The sequence below is a fragment of the Candida albicans genome, chromosome 1, assembly GCF_000182965.3.
Source record: "Candida albicans SC5314 chromosome 1, complete sequence".
NCBI lineage: Eukaryota > Fungi > Ascomycota > Pichiomycetes > Serinales > Debaryomycetaceae > Candida > Candida albicans.
In genome coordinates, this window is record NC_032089.1 from 885,981 (window position 1) to 899,581 (window position 13,601).

The window sequence follows — 13,601 nt, forward strand, 5'->3', positions numbered from 1 at the left end:
TATATTCATGTATTTATATACAGACCATTTTATTTCTTACCGAATTGGGCACCAAAGGCAGAAATTATACCTTCAACTGATTGTGGGTTAGATAAAGTAGAAATATCACCCAATTGATCAGCTTCATTAGAACTGACTTTTCTCAAAATTCTTCTCATAATTTTACCAGATCTAGTCTTTGGCAAATCTTGGACAATTATAACAGATTTTGGTGCAGCAAATGGACCAATAGTTTTTCTAACTTGTAAAACCAATTCTTTTCTTAATCCTTCAGAATCCTCGTCACTGTTTCCTTCTTTCAAGGCAACGTAAGCAATGACAGCTTGACCAGTAATGTCGTCATGAATACCAACAACAGCAGCTTCACTGACTTTTTTGTCTTCAATTAAAGCAGCTTCAATTTCAGCAGTGGATAATCTATGACCACTGACATTGACAACATCATCAACTCTACCTCTAATCCAGTAGTATCCATCATGATCTCTAGCAGCACCATCACCGGTAAAGTAATAACCTGGGTATGGATTCATGTAGGTATCCATATATTTGGTGTGGTTCTTGTAAACAGTTCTTGCCATTGATGGCCAATGGTCCTTGATAGCCAAAACACCTTCAGCATCATTTCCTTCAATTTCAACACCAGTGACTGGATCAATCAAGGCAGCATCAATACCAAAGAATGGATAAGAAGCAGAACCTGGTTTGTTTGGAACAACACCAGCCAATGGGGCAATTAAATGAGAACCAGATTCAGTTTGCCAATAAGTGTCAGAAATGTGACATTGGTTTTTACCAACAAATTCATTATACCATTCCCAAATATCTGGAGAAATTGGTTCACCAACAGAACCTAAAGTTCTCAAAGAACTCAAATCGTATTTAACAATTTCTTGTTCACCAGCTTTACGTAATAATCTTAAAGCAGTTGGAGCAACATAGAAATGAGTAGCCTTGTGTTTTTCAACAATTTGCCAGAATCTTCCGTAATCTGGATAAGCCGGGGTACCTTCGAAAATAATGGTTGGGACACCTAATAACAATGGACCATACAAGGCATAGGTGTGACCAGTAATCCAACCAACATCACCAGCAGTAAACAAGATATCTTCTGGATGAATATCAAAAATGTATTTAGTGGAAAGAGCAGCACCCAATAAGTAACCAGCAGTAGAATGAACAACCCCCTTTGGAGTACCAGTAGAACCAGAAGTATACAATAAGAACAATGGATCTTCAGAGTTGACTGAAACTGGTGGCAAGTATCCTGGGAATTTGGCAGTTTCAACATCCCAATAGTAATCTCTACCTTCAGTTAAATGAATTTCTGGATTATTAGTTCTTTTATAAACCAAAACTTTTTCAACAGTAGGACAATCAACCAAAGCCTCATCACATAATTTTTTAATGTTAGTGGTTCTACCACCTCTTTTACCTTCATCACAAGTGATAAGAGCTTTACAACTAGCATCGTTGACTCTGTCTTTAATGGAACCAGCCGAGAACCCAGCAAAAATAACTGAATGGGCAGCACCCAATCTAGCAATAGCCAACATAGCAATGATAGCTTGGGCATTCATTGGTAAGTAAACAGCAACAGTGTCACCTTTCTTGATCCCCCAAGATTGTAAAACACCAGCTACTTTAGAAACTTCTCTTAACAAATCACCGTAAGTCAATATATGGGAATCTTTTTCGTCATCAGCTTCACAAATAAGAGCTGGTTTATCTGGGTTAGCAAATGCATGTCTATCAACACAGTTGTAAGAAGCATTCAATTCACCACCCAAAAACCAAGCTGCATCACCATTTTTCAAAGTACCTGATTTGACAGTGTGGAAATCGTGATCCCAAGATAACAATTCTTTGGCCAATGGACCGAAAAATCCTTGAGGATCTTTAATAGATTGTTCATACATTTGTTTGTATTGATTGACATCATGAATGTGACCTTTATTTGGTTGTCTTTCAAAAAATTCTTTAGGGGTTTCTCTTAATTTGACGCCATTGGCTTCATGGACGACATTATGAGTTTGTTCTGTTGGCATTGCGGTAGGTGTCACTGTCGAAATAAAACAAAAAGGAAAGAATCAGTTAGTATACTACTTGAATAGATTTTATTGAAAGAAAGTAAGTAATCACGCAATTGAGGGAAACAACAAACAACAACAACAACCAGAAAAAAAAATATTAAAGGAAAACTGAAAAATTATTTGACTAAGGGAAAATGAATCTCTTTTAATTAGTGGAAAAATAATCTTTTATTTTCACCAAGTAAAACAATTGGCTTTATCTATACCCCCCTTTTTTATAATCAAGAATAGTAAATGATTTAACTTATTGTAAATGAATAAATAATAAGTTCTGAATAAAATATTGGAACAACCCAATTGAAAATTTTTTTAACTATGGAGTTGTTTTTTCCGGGTGAGGCGAAGAAATTTTATTTTGTTAAAGCACTTGACGTAAATGTGTCACAAAATCGTAAAAAAGAATTTTTTTTTTGGCATTATTTATTCTAAATTTGGATAGACAAAAAAGTTTTTCTCTCGTCATATATATGAGGTTATTTTTTAATTCCCACAACAGTAACAGAATTCTTCCCACCCAATAAATATTCGATTGCATTTAATTGGACCACCACTCCCCTCAAATAGCAAGAAATAGGGACTAATGAGGCTGATTCTAATAATGAAAAATTAAAAACTCTGTTGATTATTATAAATCATTGCAAATCTTTGAGATCTGACAAAAAAATCGTGTACCAATCGATTTAACAATGAGTCATTTTATTGCCTTAATCCTACCACACGCCAATTGATAATGATAGAGACCCAATTATGAATAAAATAGGACATGGCTTGCATAGTAAATAATGTGATTTGTCAACAAAAAAATTTCTCAACTGTATTGTAATAAGAACAATTTACCCAATAAATCAGAAGTTGTTGCATATTTAATAGTAATTATTTTTTTTGTTGGGTGTTAAAAGAATATTTTGGTGGTGGTAATAATAATTCCAACCGTTTGGTTTTGAATTTCGGAGTTTTTCCCTCGATTTATTTTTTTTCCCTCACTGTGCCCCTCTTTCTCTCTCTTTGGTGTACTTTAACTTTCAAATTGCAATTAAGATACATACTTAATAATAATATATATATATATAATCTCTGGAATAATTAAATTGATATTGAAAAAAATCAAGAATTGAAATGGGTAAAAAAAGAAAGATTTCCAATAAATAAAAATAAATCAATTGATAAAAAAATTTGTTAGAATTCACAAAATTAAAACACAATTCAGGAAATGTTGGGCGAATTCTGTGAGCTTTTTATATTGTAAATTCTTCACTCATTTTTTTTTGTTGAACTTGGAACAAGGTCGTGCTCAACACCCACAAATTTGACAATCAATAAGCAACAGCCAAGAATCCAAATACTATAACAATATAAGACAAGATACCTAGATAATCACAAAATTGTTTATCACAATTTGCTCAATTGACAACAAGAGTTATCCTAATCTCTCCCTTCAGATATACAATTGTTTCTTTGTTATTAGATAATAGCATGGTCTAGTGGTTATTGATTATTCTTCTTCTAATAGCTTGACAGGTTTTCTTTATATTACTACACTTTCTTAAGGCAGTGTAATGCCAATCAAGTATTAGCAAACCGTGACAAGTGTCAAACGTACTTTTAAACAATACCTAAAGTATTACTTTACTCCGAGCAGAACTAACAAGTGTATTTTTCTTTATTTTTTTTTTTCATTTCGCAGTATCGTTCCGGTCGTACCCATTCTTAAAAACTCCGATATCCAATCATAATCCAGTAAATTGTTATTCCTACATATATTTACCAAACTAAAATAGTTGATAAAGCATAATTTAAAATCTGGGGTAAACGGAAGTCTTTTCCTATTCTTGGCTCCTTTGTTGTTGTTCTTCGAAACTCCGACAATATTTCCCAAAAGAAAAAATGCAGGTCTAAAAAACCAATTGTTTCCTCCTATTCTCCCATAACACACCAATAATAGTTCTAGTTTATCTAATTAGTACTTATACATATTGCAAACTACTATCAAGTTATCCGGGGAAATCCAATATTTAAATTACATTTCTGGGTATAAAGCGTTTCCATATTTCGTAAATACGCACTTTTTCTCCTTTTTTTCCACGGAGAACACTGGTCTTAACCCCACAAGATTAATTAACAGGAACTAAACTACTACTACAGAGAAATTAACAAATAACATTTCAAGTATTATTACATCTATAGATAATACTCCTACATCTGAAAATAAAATTTCTTATCTCAAATTAATATGCGTTTTATTACTGTCTATAAAGTATTACATTATAAATATCTCTAATATATATATACATTATTAATACATTTAATCAACTTCTTCAACAGTTGGACCATCGTTAGATGGTTCTGGGGCAGCACCACCTGGGAAACCACCTGGAGCAGCACCAGCAGCACCAGAAGGAGTAGCACCAGCTTGGTAAGCTTTGGTCATGATTGGGTTAGCTTTAGATTCTAATTCTTTTTGTTGATCAGCAAATTCTTCTTGAGTAGCAGTTTGGTTGGCATCTAACCAAGAAATAGTTTCATCAGCAGCTTTAGTGACTTCTTCAATTTCTGAAGCATCCAATTTAGATTTGAATTGTTCTTCACCCAAAGTGTTCTTCAAAGAGTAAGCATAAGATTCCAATTGGTTCTTAGCTTGGACTCTAGAAGCTTCCTTTTCATCTTCTTCTTTGAATTTTTCAGCTTCACTGACCATCTTTTCAATTTCTTCTTTAGATAATCTACCTTTATCGTTAGTAATAGTAATCTTTTGAGTTTTACCAGTACCTTTTTCTAAAGCAGAAACATTCAAGATACCATTAGCATCAATATCGAAAGTAACTTCAATTTGTGGGACACCTCTTGGAGCTGGTGGAATACCAGATAATTCGAATTTACCCAACAAGTTGTTGTCTTTGGTTTGAGCTCTTTCACCTTCAAACACTTGAATCAACACACCTGGTTGGTTGTCAGCATAAGTGGAGAAAGTTTCGGATTTCTTGGTTGGAATAGTGGAGTTTCTTGGAATCAATTTGGTCATGATACCACCAGCAGTTTCAATACCCAATGATAATGGAGCGACATCCAACAACAACAAGTCTTGAGTCTTGGAAGAAGTGTCACCAGACAAGATAGCAGCTTGGACAGCAGCACCGTAAGCAACAGCTTCATCTGGGTTGATTGATCTGTTTGGTTCTTTACCGTTAAAGTAGTCAGAGACTAATTTTTGAACCTTTGGAATTCTGGTAGAACCACCAACCAAGACAATTTCATCAACTTTAGATTTGTCAATCTTGGCATCAGACAAGACTTTGTCAACTGGTTCCAAAGTAGATCTGAACAAGTCAGCACACAATTCTTCGAATCTGGCTCTGGTGATTGAAGTGTAGAAGTCAATACCTTCGTATAAGGAATCAATTTCAATTGAGGTTTGAGCAGAAGAAGACAAAGTTCTCTTGGCTCTTTCACAAGCAGTTCTCAATCTTCTTAAAGCTCTTTGGTTAGTGGAGATATCCTTCTTGTTCTTTCTCTTGAATTCTTGGATAAAGAAGTTGACTAATCTGTTATCAAAATCTTCACCACCCAAATGAGTATCACCAGCAGTGGCTTTAACTTCGAAAATACCATCTTCAATAGACAATAAGGAAACATCAAAAGTACCACCACCCAAATCGAAAATCAAAACATTCTTTTCGGCTTCAGATTTTTTGTCCAAACCGTAAGCAATGGCAGCAGCGGTTGGTTCGTTAATGATTCTCATAACGTTCAAACCAGCAATGGTACCAGCATCTTTGGTAGCTTGTCTTTGGGAATCATTGAAGTAAGCTGGGACAGTGACAACAGCATCTTTAACAGTGGTACCCAAGAAACCTTCAGCGGTTTCCTTCATTTTACCCAAGATCATAGATGAGATTTCTTCTGGGGAGAAAGTTTTGGTTTCACCTTTGTATTCAACTTGAATCATTGGTTTACTGGCTTTGTCAACAACTTTGAATGGGAAATGTTTGATATCACCTTGAACTTCGTGGTCATCGAATTTTCTACCAATTAAACGTTTGGCATCGAAAACAGTGTTAGCTGGGTTCATAGCAGCTTGATTTTTAGCAGCATCACCAATCAATCTTTCAGTATCGGTGAAGGCAACGAAAGATGGAGTAGTTCTATTACCTTGGTCATTAGCAATAATTTCGACTCTATCGTTAGCGAAATGAGCGACACAGGAGTAGGTTGTACCTAAATCAATACCAACAGCTTTAGACATGATTAATTTATTAGTTGATTTATCAATTGAATTGAATTAAATTAAATTAAACAATAAGAAAAATTTATAAAAGGAAAAGAAAGAAGAATTTCCAAAAAAAAAAGAATTACAATTGGGATTTGAAAATTTTTTATATGAAATTTTTTTAAAATTGAAAATTGAAAATTATTGATGGTTGTTGATTTATCTTTTTGTCGAAAAATCTAAATCGTTGCAAAATTTTCTTATTTTAACTAATTTGGCCTTGCATGGAACAATTTGGAACATCATAGAACAAATTTTTATCTTTAATTACACATCTTTTTTTTTTGGTTAGGCACACACGCACATATTCATTTGGTTGCCTCTTTTCGTCTTTTTTTTTCTTTCTTTCTAGTACATTCTACAATATACTAGATTTTTCTTCTGGTCAATAATGACATCATCGTCAGATGAAATAACCCATACAGTTTACCATCAATGCAAGATCAAATAGCGCCACATCCCTCCCCTAACCCTCGTAATCTAGGCATTTTCCCATTGAGGGTCCAACTCCACTACTACTGCTACTACTACTGATTTACAAAGTTTTCAATTGAAGGACAAAATGCAAACTATTTCTATTCTAAATTTCTATAATCATCTAAAGTTAATACTTCACCACTTCCACCACTAATCAATTCATCTACAAACTTATCATCAACATCTTTTAATATAACATGAATATGACTAATTGATCTTACACTTTGTAAACTCAACCAATTTTTAAACCATACAATTTGATCCCATGATATACCTTTAGCAACAAATGTCTTTTCAAGGTATCTATTTATTAATTTCTTCGTCATGACCGAGATATCACCAACTTCACTATTTTTATCAACGGGGATTTTCAATTTTGACCAAATACAAATATGTTTGACATTGGGTTCAAAATAATATGGGAATTTATTATACAATATTGAAATATCATTAGGATTATGGAATATTAAATCTTCAGGATAATCAATTGAATATTCTTTATCCGAAACAAGTTCATGTTGTTGTTCTCTTAATTCCAGTTCTTTCCAATGTAATTCATAATCCAACAAATAATCATTTATACTTAATTTATTATCTTTTAACCATTGTTTGAATTTATGATACTTTATTGTTTGCTGTCGTGATCGAGCAAAGATCTCTAATTGATTGGATTTAATAATAAATTGTATATCTGACCAAGTGAATGGATCACCATTTTTTATTTTCGATGGTTGAGGCATTAACGTAGATTGTTCTAACTGAATGTTATAATAGGTGTAGTATTTATCAAAACTAACTGGTGAAGTGGGTGGGGTTTGCAATTGAGAATTGTTAAAGTTAGTGATAATAGTAGCTGGATTCATTTTGTTTCTTTTTTTTTTTTCCTGCGTTTTATCACGTGTTTGAATTTTATAAGACACTTCTTTTTATTTTTCTTGCTGGCTCGTTGTGTGTTTCGTCCAGTTTGATGCGAATGTAACGTGTACTCGGGCAGGGTTTGAGTGTGACGTGGCGGGAAGTTCTTGGCGATGCTTGGCTATGAGAATAGTTTGTTGCGGTGTAAGAAAGAGAGAGAGAAACTACAAGAAAAAGATATAAACAAGATAAAATACACAACAAGAATAAAAAGAAAATACAAGAAGACAATCTGACTTGTAGAAATGATGGGAAATTCAATCCATATTTATATTGATCAAAATCTACCGGTTTGTATAATCATTTATTGTTGTTTTCAGTTTTTTGCAATCAGGCCTAATAAACTAAATGGTGTATTCTTTGTTTTGCTTAGTTTTTCTTTTCTTTTTCACTGTCACAGTTATGTTATGTGTCGCAATTTGATGTTACATCAAGATTCTCAATTCTACTACAATGTTACATTTTTATTTGAGAGTCTTACAAATACACACACTGAATTCATAATACAACCCAAGAATGAAACATAAAAAAAGAAACCAAAATTTGGTAACGGTATAATCGGCATTTTAGTTGGTCAAGGCCCATTGTTTTATATGATCTAGTTTTGCTGTCATAGTATGTAAACACATGAATTCCCGCAAATTTCCACAGTCCTTGATACCAATCCAGAGAATTTTTCGGGTCAACGCTTTCTTCACTTGTTTAAAGTAATTAAAATTAAGCAACTATGAGATAATTCAGTGATCTATCATATTTTGAAATGACATCAACACACACATATTGAAATTGATTTGACATGTGGGAGGTATGCGATATATAGTTGTCATTTTATAATTGCTTTGAAATACTCATAACAAACCAAGATTATACAAAACGTGCTCCCCCTTGACACGATAGGTACTTTGGTTTTACAGATGATAAAGGGTAAGGCTCGGTTTCAGATAACAGATCACCCATTTAATATTGTTTGCTTACTGGTTATCTTTATGTATTTAGGGAAAATTTGAACTCCATCGCACTTTTTAAAGAGATATCTGTAAATACATAGAAAAGGGAAATGAAAGATCAACGAGAGAGTTCATTATGGCTGCAATTATTATATTCACTCCCTTTCGTCTCCTTGCTTTTTATCGTGCCTATTTGGCGAAAAAAGAAAAGCCGCACTTGCCCTAATTTGTAACTCACCATATTTTTTTTCTTCTGTCGGTTCTCACCATATTCTATCTTAATCACTCTCATGATGTCAACATTAAATACATATATTACTTGTAATATAATCATCCCATACTACAAAAATCATTTTTCTTTCTATTATCCTTTCTAATTATCTATTTTTTACATTGAATCTTTTATCAATTAATCATAATGGGGGTTCATAAATTAATAATTCTAAGACATGGAGAATCACAATGGAATCATGAGAATAAATTCTGTGGATGGATTGATATTCCATTATCACAAAAGGGCAAACAAGAAGCAATTTATGCTGGAGAATTAATCAAAAAGAACCATCTTGATCCTGATATCTTATATACATCGAAATTAATGCGATCAATAGAAACTGGATTGACAATTTTGGAAGTATTACACAAACCATGGATTGATCATATCAAAACTTGGAGATTGAATGAACGACATTATGGTCAATATCAAGGAAGAGATAAACATGAAGTGTTTGTTGAATTGGGTAAAGATAAAGAGAAATTCCAATATATTAGAAGAGATTATCATGGATTGCCACCCTTAATAGAATATGGTCAAGATAAATCAATTGATGAAAAATACAAGGATGTATTGAATAAAGATATATTACCTCGAGGAGAATCATTACTGATGGTGATGGACAGATTGATTCCGTTTTTCAAATATGAAATATTAGATAATCAAATGATTCAATTGAATAAAACTGTTTTGATAGTGACTCATGGTTCAATTGTTAGAAGTTTGATCAAATATCTTAATCATGTAAGTGATGATGATATATCCAAGATTAATGTCCCTACAGGTATACCATTGGTATTTGAATTGAATGATAGAGGTGAATTGATCAAACCTTATTATTATTTGGATCAAGAAAAGGCAGAAAAGGGGATCGCCAAAGTGAAAATGGAAGGTCTTGAAAGAAAAGGACAAACAGATGAAAAACTATAAACTGGGATGCTTTAGAATTGTGGACATGTTGATGCTATTTGTGTAGGTGTAAGGTGCAATTATTATATGAGCTTGAGATTTTATTTATAGAGAAGTCAAATAGAAAAACCCTGCCACCCCCAATAAATATCATAGTACTTTTGAACAAACTTGTAAGAAAAAGTTTAAATCCGATAAGGCGGATATTACTATTATTATAAACACATCCACTAACATCAGCAATAATAATTAGCGCTTCTTCATCGCAAAAATTCCAGATGCAAGTGCGGGAAGCGGATAGTAAGTATTTTCTTATTTGCACCACCAACAAATTAATATCAAGGTATACTTGCTGCATGTTAACGGAAGTTATACTCCGAGACAGCAAACAACAACAATATTAGGAGTAATTATCTACGCAATGTCACATAGTGTTACAGCAACACCACTGTAGTTGTTGTTATTTACTTATGGGTCTTAGCAACTTTATCGCAGAACACTTTGAGTAGATTCTTATCGGTTGCAAATTAGAGTGCTGATTGGTAGTGAACCAAATCACGGTGATAAATAAAATAGAACAATTGTAGAAGAATGTGACAATAGAAAAGTATGAGTCAGGAGTTACAAGTTACTCTTAGTATATCTCTTATGATCTAGGAAAAATAATTAGGGTTATTAGGAGTCCCCCCTTTTTTTGAATACTCATCGATGGATCTCTGATTTTTTTTTTCTTAGCAAAGAAGATGATGCGAAATTGGGGTCATTCAATTTCAATATGGGCTTTGTAAGAACAATGTGTTTGAGTATTTTGTTCCAGACGCAAAACCACTTGTGAATCTAGATTATGGAAATATGACAACAGTTAGTCCAACATGAGAAACAGTACAAAAAACAAAAAAAAGCTATATACGATGAGATTAACATGACTTCTAAGTATATGTACGTCTAATTACATAATTTGTTAGTAGTAGAATTGCGGAAAACTCATGATATTGGAGAGAATATACCATTGATTGGTTAAAATATCACAGGAATCAGTAAAAGAGCAAACTATTCTGGGGCGAGGGGGAGAATAAGCTGGATGAGTGGAATGACGATTAACAAAGTAAAGAACAACAAAGCAAAGAGAAAAAAGAAAGGAGTAACTAAAGAATTGGAGATAAATGTTCTGATGTTGCGTGTGTGTCCTTAACAAAAAAGACATTTGTTAGTAGTAGCAGTCGTTTCAAATTCATTTAACCTCCGAGTTATTTCTCATCTGGGAAATTTCTGCGGATAACAGTTTTGACACCCGTCCTTGATCATTCATTCTATTCCCACCACATAGAACAAGAAGAAAAATCCTAGACTTCTATAAGATCAATATATGGAATTAAAGGACATCTTGGGTGATGAATAAAGAATCGTTTCTTTTTTTTTTGTAATTTGTTGAATAGATCAAATTTTATTTTATTATGTACGACGAGAACAACAACAGCACTGGTTCTCCTCAATTGTCGGAGAATTACAAAATAAATTTTATTAACTTACTTATAAACCGAAACGGAACTACTAAGAAAAGAAAAGAAAAGAAAAGAAAAGAAAGAAAGTTTGTTTGTTAGTAGTAATGATGGAAGAGAATAGAAGATTTAGGAATGTTGCGTATATGCAGGAGCATATTAATAATCTTTTTGTTTTCAATTTTGTACACATCATCATCAACATTACTCATTATTCCTTTTGATCATCGTACCCAAAATATAAACAATTAAAAACTAGGTAAGAGAAGAAAGAGGAGCAGCAGTAATCGTAGTATCATCGGTATTAGCAGGAAGAAGTAAAAGCAAAAAAAAAAGAAAAGAAAAGCAGAAACCACACTTTTTTTTAAAGACAACACACACACACACACAAACAAATTTGATTATCTCATATATTTAACTTTGCATATGAGACTATATCAATACCCAAAAAAATATATAGACAGAAAATATCTTTGATTTAAACACCACTTTCTTTTTTTTTTTTCTTTCATCCCCTTTCTTTTATTTTTTTTTACGTTTTTACTTTTAAACTTACACATTTTATTAAATTCTTAATACCCATTAGATGACTTCATTAGCTATATTACCACAGTTAAAGAGAACCATCACTGACATTATGGACGAAGAATTATATCAATCACCTTCGTCTCCAAATTCTATGACGAGTTTCCCTAGTGGTACAGGAAATTTGATGAGTAATACAAATCACAACACTTTTAATCAATCCAATAATACACCATTCAATATGAACTACAATCACATTTCCAACAGAAATTCCATAAACTCATCGCCCAACTTATCTGCAACTACATTTAATAACGCGAATAATTTGGGTAACGTTCTCAATATACCCGATTCGTTTTTAGAACAGTTGGCATCACAAGATTATATAGATCATTTGAAGTCTCAGCAACAACAAGAGCAAGCTTTTGAAAACCCGGATGATATTTACGTTCAAGATGTGCATGAAAACCAAGTGAATCCATTTAATGATTATGGTAATCCAGACTCGTTTATAAGGGCTCAGGAACAACAATCACAACTACCACAGCCTCAACAACCAATATCGCAACAAGACAAACAACGACCACAATCACAACAACAACAAGCTACTAAAGCTCCTTTACCGCAAGCTTTTCCAACGAGGAGAAGGAGAAAGATTACTTTGCTTAATGATATTGGTGGTTCATCGACTAGAAAGAAGCATTTTGACGAAGATTATTTGTTATATAACCCAGATATATCTCCAGGCCATATTGTAACTGATTGTTCTTTGGATTCATCTTTAGTCATTCCGCCAAATAGCAACGAGTTGTTTTTAACAGAGTCGGAATCTCCGGAATTTGCTAATGATATAATTCCAGGATATGAGAATGATTACTTATTTTTAGATGACGACGATGAGCAAATTGAAGAGGATGTGTCTGACGATGAAGGTGACAATTATTTCCAAGTTGACGAAGATTTTGACGATTATTTGATGAACAATAACGGTTATGATGGGTATCCAACATTTAATAATTATGAAAGTTCTGGCAACAATACTGATATTATTAATAATAATAATAACATTGTCGATGAAACCATAAGTGATGCTAATAGTAATAGTGAACTAGAGGTAGTTTTTGATCAACCAAAGGAAGTATCACCTTCAGCCATTTCACCTGCATCTCCAGATTCGGATGATATGATGATTGATGTTGAAGACGAGACTGAAATAGCCGATGCTACTGCTGCTAAAGAAGAGATCAATAAGAAACATTCCAAATCAGGTAAAAAAGAATCCAAGTCCCAAAAAGAGAATCAGTTGACGACGACGACAAAGTCAAAGAAACATTCTCACGGCATATCAGGAGCAGAAATAACCCTAAATAATCCAAACCATCAATGTAACTTGATTAATCCGTCAACTGGTGAACCATGTAACAAACAGTTTTCACGTCCCTACGATTTGATCAGACATCAAGATACCATTCATGCATCTATGAAGAAGATTTTTAGATGTGTAATTTGTGAAGGTAGATTAAATGGTGGACCTGGTAATGGTAAAGAGAAAACATTTTCTAGAGGTGATGCCTTATCAAGACACATCAAAATCAAGCATGGTTTAGTTGGACAAGACGCATTAGATTTAATCAATGAAGCTAAAGAGAATGTTGAATATATTCCAGTATAAGAAAGGATACTGGTTTACTTATATCTTTT

General features: G+C 33.1%; 5 protein-coding genes across 5 annotated transcripts; 2 read left to right on the plus strand and 3 right to left on the minus strand. All coding sequences in view use genetic code 12, as the record gives it.

The window, feature by feature from the left end:
• Positions 1-29: 29 nt before the first annotated feature.
• ACS2 (acetate--CoA ligase) lies at positions 30-3,137 on the minus strand (the record flags this gene model as incomplete). Its single annotated transcript, XM_019475093.1, has 2 exons — positions 30-2,059; position 3,137. Coding segments are annotated over 2 exons (2,031 nt in total).
• A 1,255-nt stretch (positions 3,138-4,392) lies between these two features.
• On the minus strand, positions 4,393-6,330 carry SSA2 (Hsp70 family chaperone; the record flags this gene model as incomplete). Its single annotated transcript, XM_708576.2, has 1 exon — positions 4,393-6,330. One exon carries the CDS (start codon positions 6,328-6,330, stop codon positions 4,393-4,395), a length of 1,938 nt encoding a protein of 645 aa, XP_713669.2.
• A 599-nt stretch (positions 6,331-6,929) lies between these two features.
• On the minus strand, positions 6,930-7,694 carry GIG1 (Gig1p; the record flags this gene model as incomplete). The annotated part of the gene is made up of 1 exon (XM_708577.1): positions 6,930-7,694. One exon carries the CDS (start codon positions 7,692-7,694, stop codon positions 6,930-6,932), a length of 765 nt encoding a protein of 254 aa, XP_713670.1.
• A 1,417-nt stretch (positions 7,695-9,111) lies between these two features.
• Positions 9,112-9,897, plus strand: GPM2 (Gpm2p; the record flags this gene model as incomplete). Its single annotated transcript, XM_708578.1, has 1 exon — positions 9,112-9,897. The coding sequence occupies one exon, from the start codon at positions 9,112-9,114 to the stop codon at positions 9,895-9,897; it is 786 nt and encodes a 261-aa protein (XP_713671.1).
• A 2,064-nt stretch (positions 9,898-11,961) lies between these two features.
• RPN4 (stress-regulated transcription factor) lies at positions 11,962-13,572 on the plus strand (the record flags this gene model as incomplete). Its single annotated transcript, XM_708580.2, has 1 exon — positions 11,962-13,572. The coding sequence occupies one exon, from the start codon at positions 11,962-11,964 to the stop codon at positions 13,570-13,572; it is 1,611 nt and encodes a 536-aa protein (XP_713673.1).
• Positions 13,573-13,601: the final 29 nt, after the last annotated feature.